General features: G+C 41.0%; 1 protein-coding gene across 1 annotated transcript in view; it reads right to left on the minus strand.

Annotated features, from left to right (window-relative positions):
- The window catches only part of Taf3 (TATA-box binding protein associated factor 3), a 155,509-nt gene extending 141,855 nt beyond the window's left edge, over positions 1 to 13,654 (minus strand). Inside the window, exons 1-2 of the mRNA XM_021631840.2 lie at positions 13,281 to 13,654; positions 7,849 to 8,091 (exon numbers count right to left, since the gene is read on the minus strand). Of these exons, the coding sequence (XP_021487515.1) occupies positions 7,849 to 8,091; positions 13,281 to 13,446 (409 nt within the window). The 5' untranslated portion in view covers positions 13,447 to 13,654. The remainder of the gene's footprint in view (positions 1 to 7,848; positions 8,092 to 13,280) is intronic.
- Positions 13,655 to 17,002: the final 3,348 nt, after the last annotated feature.

Consider the following 17,002-nt stretch of genomic DNA (forward strand, 5'->3'; position numbering starts at 1 on the left):
TGATTGGATACTTATTGACACTAACAAGAAAGGAAAGGGTGCCACCTCCTGAACTCCAGTCACCTCTACATTAAAAAGAATGTTGCCAGCAATATCAGCGTATATCTAAATATTTGTATTTTGACTATATTGTTAGTTAAAATCAAGTCTGATGAAATGAGGGAAAAGTGTACACATTACAGACAGGGCACTGCAATGTACAATGCACCAATCACCAAAAGTTAATTAGCAATACAAGAAAAATTGTCATAGAGCAAGTGAGTAAGAGAGAAGAGTAGCAGGGAGGGAATGAGAGAGACAGATTACAACAGGGACAAGAAGAGGAGCAAGGAGTGAGAGAGAAAGAGAGAGAGAGACTATAGCAGGGACAAGAAGAGGCACAGAGACGCATTACCTTTTTCTTCCCTTTGATAGAATAAGATTTAAATAAAAATATTTTTAAATAAAAATATCTTAATTATATCTTTACATTTCAAAAAAGAAATTAAAAATTATAAAGCAAACAATTACTAAAAAAAGAGTATATTATTACAAACCAAAGGAAAGCAAATACAGAAAGTGAAAATACACTCTCACATATCTTCATTTTTCTAACAGTATTACCTTTCTAAGACCAAGTTACACTCTGGTCTATGTAAGCGAAAGTGCAAAGAAGTTTCTGTGGGAGATTAAGCACAGCATCCCTTAGCATGCAGAAGACTCCCCTAAGCAGAAGCAGAAGCAGACTACTATGTGCTGCACTTTATACACTATTGTTATCTTCAGGTTCGAAAGACTCAAGGGTAGACATCACTACAGATACATTTATGTTACTGCACGGTATTTTTGAAGCCATGTGTTATGTCAATCATTATACCCAGTATAGATATTCAGGAAACAAAAATGGTAAATATGAGCCTGTTTTCAGAAAAACACATATAAAGACCTATAGTAAGATAACCTATATCATTCAATTATATTATTTCAATATATCATTCAATTATATTATTTCAATATATCATTCAATTCAATTATTTCAATTTACCAGGTCTATCATATTTGCGAGAGGAATAACAGTGGTTCTGCACTGTCCTGTTGTAGTAAATGCAAAGCTGTTAATGAGTGCGACAAATATCACATGCCAACAGTTGATGCTATAGCATCAGATGCAAACACAGTTAGATAACTTGAACACTTAATCCAAAAACCTCAAAGTTAATGCTTACACTTCTTCTGTAACAACTGCTTAAGAACTGAAAAAGTCAGGCACAGTGGCACATGCCTGTGTCCTAGCACTCAGGAGATGGAGGCAGAAAGATTCCAAGCTCAGGCTAACCTACGTTATATACCTAGACTCTACCTCAAAAGAATAAAAAAAAAAAAAAATCAAAAAAGCAACTGAGAGAATATGAGCTTTCTGTCCTACAATCATAGCTGCACCACCTTTAAATATTTCCACTAAATCAAGAGATAAGTAAGAGAGCCTCTGTCCCCAGCCTGGGTCACGATGAATGTCTGGCACCTGAAAGCCAGTGGCTCAGATCCACCCATCTTCTGTACAACAAGTCCATCTGCTGCTCTTAACAAACATCCTTGTCTGCCCTGGGACAACATCCCAAGGTCCTTGGCTTATTACGTAATTTTGAACACTACCTGGCTCCTATTTTATTTTTAATCATAAAAGATATGTTAGAATACTCCCTTACTGTAAATTTTAACTTGACATTTGGCCAATTTCTTTAAGGTCTGGATATTTACATATCTGATCACACAGTCTCCTAACTGTAAAACCTAGCTCCTCTCTGCACTGAATTCTCTAGAACAACTCTATAGCCAAATCTTATCCATGAAACATGCCCCAACTGAACTCCTTCCTGTGACCCTTCCCCTGATGGCTGCAAGGAGGTCTATTAGGTCTGCAGGAGGACCACACGCCTGGAGTCCTCCCCTCTAACAGTACCAGCATTTGCCAACTGAAAAAACATCCATTCATACCTTTCATCCTCATTGTACAGTAAGTTGAAAACCACTGATATTTACAGTTTAAGCACATACTTTGCTTTCCCTTAAAGAGTCTAAATTATAATTTAAAGTAATACATAGACACTAATCTTTCGAGAGCACTAGGAAAGCTAACTTGAAGAAAAATGAAAGATCCAGATAAAAGCATGGGGGAAACAGGGATGGAAAAAGTTACAGTATTTGGGGGTATTACACAAAAGCAACAGAAGAGGGCGCACTGTGAAGCTGGAGAAACATTGACACCTATATAGCTGTGTCTAAACAATGGTTCAGCTTATGATTTTTATAAGTTATGATGATGGCAAAGGAGGGACTGTACTTTGATGTTTGAATTTTCAATCCTTTCTTCAGATGCTCAGCAAAGCCAAGAAGCTCCAACTCTGGTCACTGGGTAAACGGAATTCTCTCTAGGAGCACTGTGGATTTGCCTATAACTGCACTTTGATTTTTGATACGGTCAAGTTATAATATGTTCATCGGTATGCAACTCCAATATATATTGAGCAGCATCTACAATCACACTTGCATTTTTTAAAGCAAAAGGTGATTAAATGCCAAAAATAACACCCCAAGAGCCAAAAGTTGAGAGAAACACACACACTCACTAAACAAACAAACAAACAAACACAGACACTCAAAACCTGGGCTGTGAGGTAGTAATAAGAAAGTAGCTGTAAATACGGCATAGCTTTCTCAAAACTTGGATAAGATAGTGTATGCAAACAAAGCAATACAAAACACTTTTACCTGCTTTAGTAATCATGAATGACAGTATCAATACAATGTGCACTTTGAGATAAGAAATTTGAACAATTATAGAATATTCTAATGCTTTGATCTTCATTATCTCCGAGAACTGGACCTCTTAGTAAAGATAAAACAAACACTGATATAGCATAGAAAGCAAAATCCCGATAGTCCTGATCTTGAACTGGAGATATCTGTATGAACACAACGGGCATTTCTAAGAAGACACATGGATGGCTAACATACACATTTAAATATGTGCACCATCACTGCTCTTTAGGGAAATATAAACTGAACCCACGGCATTGTCTGACATTGGCTAAGAATGGCTATTATCAGACAGATAATGCATAAGTATTGGTGATGAAGAAGAACAAGGCAACTCATGTACATTTTTAGTGGGAGATTCACTTAGACCCAGAGTTCAGACCAGCCTTGGCAAGGAAGAGAGGGAAAGTGAACAACCAGGACCCTTCCCAGTCTCGTATAAGTAAGTACATATGGCGCTATAGCATGGCTCAAAAGTTAAGGCCGCTTGCTGATCTTCAGTCTGCAATGTCCGCATAGCAGTGGACACATTGTGTGTGTCCACAGAGCATGTCCATATAACTGTTCATATCTCTAGTTCAAGAAAATCTCACGCATGTGATGCACAGACATACAGGCAGCAAAACACATAAAATTAAAAAAATAAATGTAGCAGTTTCTCTTTTAAATGTTTATGGTTTATTGGTTGTTTTTTGTCTTTCTTTTTTTCAGGGTTTCTCTGTGTAGCCCTCCTTGGCTGTCCTTGCACTGTAGACTAGGCTGGCTTCGAACTCAAAAGATCTGCCTGCCTCTGCTTCCCGAGTGCTGAGGCTAACAGCATGTATCACCATGCCTGGCTACGTTTATGGTTTCTGATAATAAAAAAAAATATAAGTGAGATCATTTTGTCTAAAAAACAATCCAGAGACGCAAACCCAATGTTTCTTTTTTTTTCTCCTACTGTATTTTCACTACCTACTATAAAGCTTATATTTTTAACTACATTCTTTTGGCAGCATTTAAATATGGTAACAATCACTTTATAAGAATTTTAGTACAGCAAATCAAAATAAAGGAAAACAGAGGCAGGATTCCCTAGGTCCAAGCTTCTTGCCTTTTATTTACTTGTTGTTTTCGGCAGGGCTGGGGAGGGCTGGGGGTTGACTGCAGGCTCGGAACATTCAAAGCAAACGTTCTAACCACTATGCTCCACCCTCAGCAATTTAGCTATTAAGAAGGCAGTCCAGTAGATAGTAATAGGCAAGAAAACTGCAAAGTAGTTCAATTTAGAAAGCTTTAAAGGGTACAATGAATATGGGCTAAAGTTTTAACCTAGCAAAGACAGCTATAATCCCAGCACCAGAAAGGGCTGCCATCACTATATAGAGAGGCCTGCCACCAGTGTGAAGCCAGCCTGGGCTATCTAGTGAAGTCCATGTTCACTTGGGCTTTAGTGTGAGAACACTACCTCAAAGAAAACAAGCAAAACCAACCCCCAAACAAGCAAACAAAAGGACTGAGGGGGCAGGGAGAGGCTGCCTAGCTCAGTCAGATGCCATACACATGACAATACAATAGCTCAGTCACGAGGCAAGCACATGACAAAACACAGTAAGTCCTGTTTGTTAACGTGGCCTCTATCTTATTCACTAATATAGAACTTATGACCATATCATTTTATAAGCCACTGATGTACCGATTATTAATATTTTATTATCATTCTTTTAGTTTCTCTTGTTTCCTCCTACCATTTAATTTTCATTCATGTTTTTAGGACACAATTACAATTTCTGTGTAATAAGTACATGGGAGATTAAAAACTTTCACAGTAAAAGAGAACAAATCATAGATTCATAGTGCTATCTTCATGAAAATATCTTAGATGTATAGGCAACCACATTTATCGACACCAACAAGAAAGAAATTCAAGAACCACCTGACATAGCCTGACTAAAGAATACAACAGAGTTCTAGTCCGTGCAATTACTACCTAGCCACTGCCCCATCTCCAAATCCTTTGTTAATATTGGCTTTAAATGTACTGGTTACATTCTAAAAGTAAATAATTTTCTGTTTAAAGCAGACAGACATAACAAAGTAGGTGTCTACGTTTAGAAACCACTGTTATTAAATAATATGGGGTTTAACAAACTGCATCTAAGTAAGACTTCCCCACTAGTAAATAAAGGTTATAAATACAGATGAATCAAAGCTGAGTCCTTGGCAGTTACTATGGAAAGCTGGCAATGGCTGAGGTACAACCTAGACTCCATAGTCTGATAACAGTCGGCCCAGAGACAGAAAGCAGGCACCTCGAGTTGGCATGACTGCACAAATGATGCTGCTTAACTCTGTTCATAAATATCCACCAATGGCACGTACGGATTGTTTGAAGCACCACTCTCAGCCCTGTGTCACTTACTCCTGGCTTCAGTCAGCATTACTCCACAGGACCTTAAGTAAAGTGCTAAGCTACTGAGCACAGTCTTTCTTGTAAAGGGCTCTGAATAACAGAATGATGCTAACTTTTGAAAAAGTTAACAGTGAAGAAAGACAGATGGTTCGATGGGTAAGCATGCTCGCTAGGTAGATATCCAGTGCCCTGTAGAAAGCTGAGTGTGGCTGAACGCCTGTAACCCCAGTATTGTGGGTTACAAAAGGAAGGTAGTTGGCTAGCCAGCCCAGCCAAAAAAATGCAAGCTCCAGGTTCAGTACAAAGCCATGTCTCAATGAGGAAATAATAAGGCAGGCATTGAAGAGCAGAACAGCTGACATCTTCCTATGGTTCCACAGGTATGGACATGCCCCCACCCCAATTCTAACCATATTCACATACATCACTCCTCCCAAGAAGAATAAAGAAAAAAAGCTTACATTAAGTACATTTCCTGCACCCACAGCTACTGCCAAGATGAATTGGGTTTTGTTTTCAGAATGATGCACTACAGCACCAGCACTTCTCAGTGGAATACACTGCACACTAGAGCAAGGTCTGACAGCAACAATCCATGAGAAAGCTCTACAACTCAGGTCCGGTATTTGTCCAATTTTCAGACAGGCAGCATAGCCCCATGGATTCTAAAACAGCCTACTCCAAGCAAGCAAGTTAATACTTCAAAAGCTAGAGGAACAAGAAATTATACTGCAAGGAACTGCAGCCTTTGGCAATTCCTGTTTGGAAGTTAAATGATGCCATCTACATCATTTGGAAAACAGTGGTATAGTTCTTCAAAAATTAGATGCATACTGGGTAAGAGAGACAGCTCAGCAGGTAAAGGAGCTTGCTGCTAAGCCTGATGACCTGGCTTTTGATGCCCCAAACCCACATAATTAAAGGAGAGAACCAATTTTGATCTCTACACACATGGTATGGCACTCCTGGTGTGTGCACATGTGCACATGCACACATCTGTACAAATAAATGAATAAATGATAGATAGATAGATAGATAGATAGATAGATAGATAGATAGATAGATAGATAGATAATAAAATAAACATTATAAGTGGTCGTGTTGCTCAGTAGAGGAGTATATGTAAAGTCCTGAGTTCAATGCCCAGCACTCAAACAAACACAATTTTGTATTCTGTATTTCATTCTAACACAGCATGTCCACTTCTGGCTATATACCCACCCAAGAGATCTAACTGAAGGAAGTAATATAGACAAGGATTTACACTCAATGTTCATATGATCATAACAGTCTTACTCACAAGAAGCAAAAGAAAAAGCAGCCAGTGTCTATTTAAGAGATAGTGAAATACATGGGGAATATGCAAATGTCACATCACCCAGCCTTAAAAAAAGAGGGCAATTAATTCACCAGGTATGGTGGCACATGCCTTTAATCTCAGCACTCTGGAAGGCAGAGGAGGGTGGATCTCTGAGTTCGAGGATAGCCTGGTCTACATAGTGAGCTCCAGGACAGCCAGAGCTACATAGCTAGACCTTGTCCCAATAAATAAAAACAAAAACAAAACAAAGAGGACAACGCCGACACACGAACACTGGAGACAATGCTTAAATACATTATGCTTTGTGAAATCCTGTATTATTCCATGCACAGGCCATTTTAATTACTTTTAGTGGTACAGTTCTGTGGTACTGAGTATATCACATTTTATATAACCATCACCACCATCAATCTCTAAAATATATTATCTTCCCAAACTCAAACTCTGTTCTCATAAACAGAAACCCTACTCCTTCCTTCCCCTGGCCTTAGCAAATGCCATTAATTTTGTCTTTATGAATCTATTTACCCTGTAAAGCAACCAGCCTCCTTTCCAGCCAGTTACCTGCCCACCTGCCTTCTTTCCTTTCCTTCTTTGAGACAGGGTCTCATGTAGCCCAAGCTGGCCTCAACTCACCATGTAACCTTGGATGACCTTGAATTTCTGATCCTTCTTCTTCTACCTCCTGACTACTGGTATTACAGGCATGTGCCATTATGCCTGGTTTTATACAGTGCCTGAGGTTAAAGTCAGGGCTTCCTACATAGCAAGAAAGTATTCTACCAACTGAGCTGCATCTCTACCCTCTTTATAATCAAAAGTTCTAAGTAGGCAAGAGGAAATTATTTTATCCCAACAACCCCCCGAAAACAAACAAACAAATAACCCAGAGCTAGGCCTCAAAATCGGCAAATGCTCACAATGCACTCATTATCCCACGTATTCAGTGGTGGCCTTTAGCTCTTCAAAAATCAAATAATGGGAGGAGAAGAGATACCTAAGGTTTACTTTTTGTTTCAAAGGTCTTCTAACTCACAACCTCATTCACATACAATACATGTACTGGGAAGATTCTGCGTGGTCACATTCTGTTCTCTCCTATCTACAAGTGACAAAGGAGATAAATAGCTCATCACAAAGAACCTCGATCACACCACGACTCTGCCATTATAATACCAGGCACAAGCATGTCTGTCAGAGGGTTAGAATAATTTGTAAATTACTTTAAAACACTGAGACTGCATTTCTAGAAGGTGTATATTGGCAAAGTATGGAAAGCTAAAAAGACGAAAACGCCATCACAGCGGTCACTGACACAAGAGGATTAAACAGCACAAACCTTCTTGAGAAGACACGATGGGTGGCAGGTAATCCGGAATATAGTCTTTTCTTTCCTCTGCATCTTTACTTCCTGGCTGAGGAAACTGAAGGACATTGTTCTTGCTAACAGGAAATGAAGGAATTTGATGTGGGAAAGTGACAGGTTCAATATTATGAATATAGTCTTCTAGTTCATGCAGATTAACCCCCATAAGTTGGAAGGCTTCACCAACATCATCCAAAATGGGGTCTGTTCGGCCATCTGAAACAAAGCAAAAATATACCATATCACTGGAAAGGATAGATAGATAGACAGGCAGGCAGGCAGATAGACAGATAGATATAGATAGATATAGTTTTAGATGAAATACATTATTTATGTAAACTGTAGTTACAGGAAAATATTTATTAATTTTTCACGGTGGTACACACCTTTAGTCCCAGCACTCAGAAAGCAAAAATAGGCAGATTTCTGTGAATTCATGGCCAGCCTGGTCTACAGAGTGAGTTCAAGACCAGTCAGAGCTACATGAGACTGTCTCAAAAACAAAACAACAACAAAAAGAAGTGGACAGAGAGACAGAAACAAAGGGAGGAAGGGAGGGAGGAAAGGGGGAAAGAGAAGAGAGGGAGAGAGAGAGAGAGAGAGAACAACTTGTTAGAGTCAGGTCTCTCTTTCCACCATGAGTTCTAGAGACTGAACACAGGTTGTCAGGCTTAGGCAGCCAGCACCATTACCCACCAAGTCCTCTCACTAGCCCAGCAAACACTCCTTCAGGCCAGGTGTGGTAGTACACGCCTTTAAGCCCTGAAGTCTGGAAGCAGAGGCAGGCAGGTCCCTGTGAGTTTGGCACCAGCTTGGTATATATGGTGAGTTCCAGAAGAGCCAGGGCTATGTAGAGAAGCCCTGTCTCAAAAAACATAGCCCTTTTTTAGTGATGCACAGAAAAAGAATAATACTCATTCCTGTTCTTACTGAATATAAGGATGTTTTCCATTTCTTCTCATTAAAGTCTTTATTCTTATCAGTATAAAATAACAGAACCACCTTAAATTCTACATGCTTCATAGCCTCAACCTAAAATATTCTGATGTTCCCCTTGACTCCCTTTTCCTACCAAGAAGCTCAGATTTTTTTTTCCCAGACTCTGTATTAATTACATCAGTAAAACACGATCTCCTGCCTTCTTGGTGTGTGGTACACACCTTTAGTCCTATCACTGGAAGCAGAGGCAAGCAGATCTCTAAGTGTGAGACCAGCCTGGTCTATAGAGAGAGTTCCATAAGAGCCAGAGCTTCACACAGAAACCCTGTCTTGAAAACCAAAACAAAAGAATTAATCCCTCTTTATCAACAGAAGATACATTATAGCAGCCCCAGTGGATGCTGGAAACCTTAACAGTTCCAAGCCTACATAAACCATAGTTTTTGTACATATATATTTATATATATATTAACTATGTTAAATAACTTACACATTGGGCATAGTGAGGCATTATAACCAATGACAAAATAGAAAAAAATCACAATTTGCTCTTAAAAAGTGATTTAAGATTTATGAAACATTTATTTTTATTATAATATTCTATCTATGACTAGGGCAGCTAAAATGCTGTTATGTGGTTCAGTGAATACTTTATTAAGACAAGATCTAGATATATAATTCTCATTGACATAGAACTGGTTACATAACACAGACTAGCCCCGAACTACCAGTGATCCTCTTGTCCCAGCCTTCTGTGTGTTGGGAGTCCACAGGAGTGGACTATGGTGTCTGGACCATCCGAGCTTTCGAAGGTAAAAGAGCAGATAAGACAGTACTGTGGCTTCAAGTTCTACCTACTTGACACTGGCAACATAATTTTCTTAACATAACTGACTAATCAGAACACTACCCTCCTTGGAAACATGAAGTGCTTCCTATCATGTTTCTCCCTATCCTCTGTGCTGCTGGCCTTGAACATGCAGTGTCCCTGCTCTACTTTCAGAGTATTAAGATTACAGATCATGACTGGCCCAGATTTTACTTCAGGAAAGTTTGCTTTGGTTCGGTTCTTGGAGACCCAGTTAGATTTTGTTGTCTAGGCTGGCTTTGAGTTCTCAGCATTCCTCCTGCCTTAGCCTCCTTTTGCAAAGCCTTCAGTATTTTTCTTGAATAGCCGTCTAATGAAATAGCTCCACAGGGGAGCTGGTCCCCTTCAGTGGGCACTTTCACTACTCTCATTTTATGCTGTCTTCTGCCTACAATTGTCTCTACTTTTACACAATCATCCTTCATAGTTCAACTCAAATCTTACCTTTTTTTTTTTTTTTCTCTCCAAAGCAATCCTTCCCTGGAATCCATAGCTAAAAACATATTTCCTTTGCCTTACTCATTTTGCAAAGTAAGAGCCATTCTAAAAGGTTTAGTACCTGCTTTCAGTCCTATGTGGTAATACATACAGCCAGGGATCAATGTTCCTAAATATTTATGAGTAACTGTTACCTTAGGAAAATTTATAAGTTTGTTATTTGTGGAATTAAAGCAACTCTAGTACTTGTTTTAATTTGTCTTATCTATCTTAGAAAAAGGATCACACACCACAGTTTGCTTGTGTCAACATTCTGATACCCTTGTAGGCAGAGGTTGTATTCCACAACACTGGGCACAAGGCTTAGTTCATAAGTAGTGCTCAATAAATGTTTGTCAAACACACCAAGAGAATTTAGAATAGAATACAAGATGAAATAATGGCAACCTAAAGTTACAGAATTAAAATTTAGAGCAAATTTGTAATTGTTTGTATGTATATAGCGTCTTTTCCCAGAAGACAAATTGATTATATTCATATTCTGCATAAGTACTAATCTTCTAACTTACTGGAACACCCTGATTGTATTTGTGTTACCCTATGGTGGGGCCAAAATAATATAAACATTCAGAAAACAATTGGTTAGTAAATGAATTGACAGTCTGCAATCCTGAAATCTAAAACTGTCTGTTTAATAAACAAGCTTTTCAAACAAGTCACCAAACCCAAATGGGAAATAATGGACCTTACAATCATATATATTCTCATTGAAAAAAAAAAAAAAGGTGAAAAGAAGTAAAGGAAAATTGACTAGGAAAAAAAATGTGTAATTAAGAAAAAGGTTCATAGCAAGGCATGGTAGTGCTTGCCTTTAATCCCAGCACTCAGGGAAGCAGAGGTAGGCAGATCACTGTGAGTTCCAGGTAAGCCTGGTCTACAAAGCAAGCCCAGGACAGCCATGCTATGCAAAGAAACCCTGTCAAAAAACAAAACAAAAAGAAGAAGAAATAAAAAGAAAGGCAGAGGCAGGCCTCTGGTCTACATACTTGAGTTCGAGGGCAGTCAGAGATATGTAGAAAGACCCTGTCTCAAAATACAAAAGAAAAGAAAGGAAGAAAAAAAAAGGAAAGGAAAGAAGAAGGAAGGAAGGAAAGGTTCACACTAAAGTACAATGATTCCTTGGACACTTTGGAATGCTTAAATCCATGAACTAACTGGAATGGAAGGTAACTATGTATTCAGGGGATCTTTTGAGAGAGAACAGGTATACAAACACTGCCTTTACTTCAGGAACTAGGTTACAAAATATAATATATCTTAAACAATAGTAACAATACACAGAAATACAATGGAGGAGAGCCTGAAGGTAAAGAAGCAAAAGCTAGAAGATCATTCTGTCATGGCATATTTTCATGGTGCCAATGAATGAATACTTGGAGTTTCCAAGGTAGAAAATCAAACACTAAAAAAAAAAAAAAAAAAACAACCCTGCATTTCAGAAATTTATTCAGCCAGTCTTTGTAGACTATCCATTCATTAACTAGACAACGGTGTCCTGAGTATCTATGCTATTTGGCCCCACCCTAGGGTAATAGAAATACAATCAGGGTGCTCCAATCAGCACATTGGGTACTAGAGGAATACAAATATAATCAGGGTGCTCCAATCATCACTTATGAAGAATATGAATGTAATCAATTTGTCTTCTGGGACAAGGTGCATATATATACAAACAATTACAAAGCAAGATAATAAATAGCAAAGCAGAAATATGCACAGAATTATGACAGCCGATAACACAAATTTTCCAGAGCAAGTAATAAGTAAATCTCAAAACGTATGTGGTACTGCTGGTGAACCTGGACATTCAGTAAAACAATGTGTGAATGGGAATGGATAGCTTCAGATGTGTTGGAAAAGGCAAGTACCACAACATGGTTGCAGTTCAGTATGTCTGGGTGGCACTAGATAAAAAATGCTAGCTCACAAATGGAACTATGTGCTGTTAAGATTTTTAGGCAGTAACCTATAGAACATAATTGAAATACTTTTTTAAAAGATGATTGACAGGATGAGCTTTATATCATACACAGGATCTGATTTGTGTTGGGATTTGATTATTTTGTTAGGAATGGCATCTGGAGTCTTAAAAGTATAATGAATCTATAGGTTTTAATTTTAAATGTAGGAACCACTTTAGCAGATTACTCTGTAAACACTTCATTTAATTATTCAACTTAATATCTTAAAAGTCACATCTTGGTATTTAAATTAATGGTATAACCCCCCATACAACACACACACACACACACACACACACGTACGCAGGCTTCACAATCAATCAAACGATCCATAGCTTCTACTGAAACGTTCCAAATTATTAAATACCACCGTCTAAAGACACTATTGGGCATTAGCTTAAAAGTCAATAGATACTGCAGCCCTGGTCACCCGGAAAATCCTTGCAAATTGCCTATGATCCCTCCCATCACACTTCGACCAACACTGACATAAAAGCATAAAGGAAGGGCTCAGTGCGTCACCGAGATGCTTGTGAAAGTTATTCAGCGAAATCGACAAAGCCAGCCTTGAAAAGTAGCAAGCGGAGCTGTGGTCTGTGAAACGAACAGACAGAGAGAGAAAAAAAAAAAAGAGGCAGCAACCCTGACTGAGCAGAGCTGTCAATGAGTCTGTAGTTGGGAGCTCAAAAATGACCAGCCTTGTAAGAACCGGCCGGTAGACGGAGCGCCTGTGACAACTAGTTGTAGTAGTTTGCGGGCAAGGGAGGCAGGAGACCAAGGTGAGCGAGCTGGAGAGCCTTCTCGGGGTGGCTCTGGCCGCAGCAGACCCGAGACAATGCGAGAGAACGAAGCACCATTCCAGAACAGGCTAGGGGAGAGGGTGTGGAGCTGCCAGCCGGGAGCCGGCTTCCCCACTGGTGGCGGGAAGTTAGCGGATGAGGAAGAGGCACGGAGGGATGACTGGAGTGCGACGGAGCCGGTGGGAGCCCAAGACCTCGGGAGTCTGCGAGGATCCCCAGCTCGAAGCCTGCTTCAGAACGCCACCCCCGGAGGGGACGCCCAAAGGGGCCCGGGGGTGCCGATGTGTCACTCGTGACCGGCTTGGGGCAGCCCTCCCGCACCCCAGCCCCGGTACTCACAGAGTTCAGAGTAGCGATGGCAGCCTCGGCCCAGCTGCTGCAGATAGCGCTGCAGGACGTCGGTGAGGAGGTGGCAGGCGCTGAGCTGCACCGAGTCCCAGCCCAGCGCCTGGCAGATCTGCGCCACCGAGACCCTCAACAACGACCTGGAGTAACTCTCGCACATCCCGCTGCGTGGACGCCACCGCAGCCCTCTGCTGCCACTGCTCTCCAGCCCCGCCGTCTCGCCTCAGCAGAGCCCCCGATTCATTCTCTGGGGGCCCCGCGGCGGGGAAATCGTCCCCCTCCGGCCCCCGGCGACCACCTCAAAGCCTCAGCAGCAAGGAGCGCGCCAGCCTGAGAGCCGCCATTTTGGACTCGCTCCGCCTCCCGCTGGACGGCCGCCGGGGCGAGGCAGCACAAGAGGAACGCCGAGGCCGAGGAGGCGCAGGCTCCGCCCCGCGGGAGGGGAACGATCGTCTCGGGATCGACTCAAAAGCCTGGAAACCTGCCGGAAGCCGAGCGACCCGGCGCAGGTGGAGTCTTCGCCTCCCTGACAACAGGTGCCGCCGTCTTTCTCTCCCATCGGACAGAAAAGTAAGAGGTGAACGTCGGTGTGTTCAGGGGCGAACCAGGGCGGCAGTGTATGACACTGGAATGTTACACAATTAACATAAAAAATAGTGATAGAGATTTAAATGTGAAACTAAAGAACTGGGGATTTAAGCTACTTTCCAGAACACGGATTCCAGTCAGTCTTTGCCTTAATAGAACAATAAAGTAAAATATAAAATGTGAGATAATATTCAGAATGAAATAAAATAAAAGGCAATGGCCGCTTGCCACTGGGCTGTTTGAGTGAAATCCAAGGTGTTCGCGCGAGTTTGAGGCAAGAGAATCAATCATAAGCTAGAGGCCAACCTGAGCCACTGAGAAAGCCCTTGTCTCCAAAAAGCAAACAAAGCTAATAAATTCAAGTTGTTCGTTGTATTATTCAATGCCCTTCATAATAGGGCTGAAGTTGAGGGGAGAAAGGCCTATGTGGGACCCCTAGTGAGCCCCTCACTACCACCTTGTAGTTTTCTATTCTTTGTTTTTAAAATATCTAAGTTCTGGTTTGCACCTTGCTAGTCATGATAGTCATTCCAGGGCATGGAGAACGCAGTTTCCTACAGGCCGAACTCTTGTTTAAATCCTTGAGATTGGATATGTCTGGAGAATGGTAGTCTTGCCTACCTCAGAGCCTTCTCCCAGCCTGAGCTGAATTTTGCTTCATGTTTGCCCGATACCAGAAACTGGGATGTTATGACAAATACCTTGTTTCTAAATAGTGGTAATTGTTTTTCCTTTGAGTCTCAATCTTGTTATGGTGTCACGACTGTCCTTAGACTTTTGGGCTGAAATGATTCTTCCACTTTAGCCTCCACATAGCTGGAACTTCAGGCAGCTGCTGGGTGACCCTGGTTACTGGGGTGCTGTATAAAACTGAATTTGCAGACAGGTGGTGCTGGTGGAGGCCTTAAATCCCAGTGCTGGGGAGTCAGAAGCCACCCTGCTCTACAAAGCTAGTTCCAGAACAGGAAAAAAAAAAGTTTCAATTTGCAGGCCAAACTAAGCCTAATGACTAGTGAGCTAATCTAAACCTAGTTTGGCTGTATTCAACTTGTGGCTCAACTACTCCATTTCTTAGCTATGCCTGCTGTGCTATCTTTGCATATTCAGTTTATAACTTTATGTGGCTCCTCCACTAAATTGTTTCTGGGTAGTTGTGATTTTCTATTCTCAGTTGCCAACTCGGCTACATCTGGGATTAACTAAACCCAAATAACTGAGCACACCTGTGAGGGACTTTTTTTCTTAATCATATCATTTGAGGTAGGAAGAGCCACTTTTAATCTGGTTCTCTGAGGTGGGACCCTCCGCCTTTAATCTGGGCCACACCTTCTGCTGGCAGTCTAGATAAAGGACATAAAAGAAGGAAGCTTGCTTTCTCTGCATGCTTGCCCTTGCTCTAGCTGGCAAGTCCCTTCCTTCACTGGCAGTAGGGCCTAATTCTTTGGGATTCCAAATGCTACTGAAGATCGGATGAGACATCCAGCCTCTTGGAATAAACAACCACTGGATTCTTGGACCTTCCATTTGTTGGGTTAGCTGAACGACAGCCTGAAAGCCATTTTAAATGCCCTTTTTATTTATCCAGAACATTTTTTTTAAGTTTTCAAAGCCCAATAAATTTGAAAATGTTACTTTTGACAAATGAATCTGTAGGGAAGCAACAACATACTAGTTCCATTGGTAGTTCTGTGCCCAAGAATCAGTCACAGTTTTCATGCAGTCTCTAGTACAGTTTTCACCCCCAACCTTACTTGAATATTTTTATTTTTTTGGTTTTTCAAGACAGGATTTCTCTGTGTATGCCTGGTTATCCTAGAACTCTAGAACATGCTGGCCTTGAACTCAGAGATCCACTTGCCTCTGTTCCCAAGTGCTGAGACTAAAGGTGTATGCCACTATGCCTAGCTCATTTTTTTGTAACTATTTGATAACATTGAACACTTCCTTAATTTGAACCTCATACGTCGGATTTCACCCCCACCACTTTATTTGCCTGTGTAGTGTAAAACTTTCAAACCTCCAGAAAAACTGAAACAAACAGAACTTCATCTAGACTCACCAATTATTAGCATTTTACCATACACTATATATGAATATATTTTTAATTTACTACTCACTTTTTCCAAGAACAGTTTGAAAATGAGTTACAAACCTCGTGACACTTAACTCTGAAAAACCTCAGCATTTATCTTCCCAAACCATATTTCCCTGTGTAACCATATGCATGACCATATGTCCACAACTTTGGTTTCCCAGGAAGCCAAGTGTGGGATAGAGCGAACTCCACAGCAAGTTTATCTAGGAGCAATCCTGGGCATCAAATGTGGGAGGGAAAGAGTGGGAGCTAGGCAGATGCACTGTCAAGGAAGCCCTCAGCTAATTTCAGAGTGCTTGCTGAAACTGCTGTGCCTTTAAATTGCCAAATTTATAAGCCACTTTGTGTAGGCTTTCCAGGAAAGGGTGTGTGATCTTAGGCTACTGTGCTGTTTATTGCTGAGTCAGTTCCAAGGAAGGCTGAAGTCCTTCAGGCCTGAGGAAATCTGGGTAGTACATTAACTATATCTTTTAGCACAGTCCATGCTTCCCCTCTGTCATCCTTCTTGGGGTAAATTTGATGAACAGCTCTTCCAGAGGTGGTGGGGTTTTTTTTCCTCCCGAATACCATTATAAAGGAAGCCTACAGATGTTATGCTCTTCCTCCTGCAGATGGGTCCCACTTCTGGTTTCAGTGGCTTGTTTAGACCTCATGTGTAAGAGCTCGGTCTCCTTGGTTTCCATGTCCTTTCTAGAATGTGGCTGTTGACCTTGTAATTTACCATTGAATTACAAAAGGACCCAAACAGACCACTAATATCACAAATAGTACCCATTGCCCACTAGAATAGCAGCCCAACCTTCTATAATCAGGATCTGCTGCCAAGATGGTGACTTCTCTCTGCTGCTATCTCTTGCCTGAAGTTCCCCAGTTCACCTATAGCCTTTTTTCCAGCAGGACTTCACTGTTTCCCCCGGTAAACCTCCATTTTGGAAATTAGATTCCTTAGAGAACTCTGGGTTGCAAGAATTGGAATACCCAAGTAAGTTCCTGGGAGTTATGGGAAGTGGAAAAACTTCAGCCTCTACCCCGT

The sequence above is a fragment of the Meriones unguiculatus genome, chromosome 19 (genome assembly GCF_030254825.1).
Source record: "Meriones unguiculatus strain TT.TT164.6M chromosome 19, Bangor_MerUng_6.1, whole genome shotgun sequence".
In the NCBI taxonomy this organism is placed as follows: Eukaryota; Metazoa; Chordata; class Mammalia; order Rodentia; family Muridae; genus Meriones; species Meriones unguiculatus.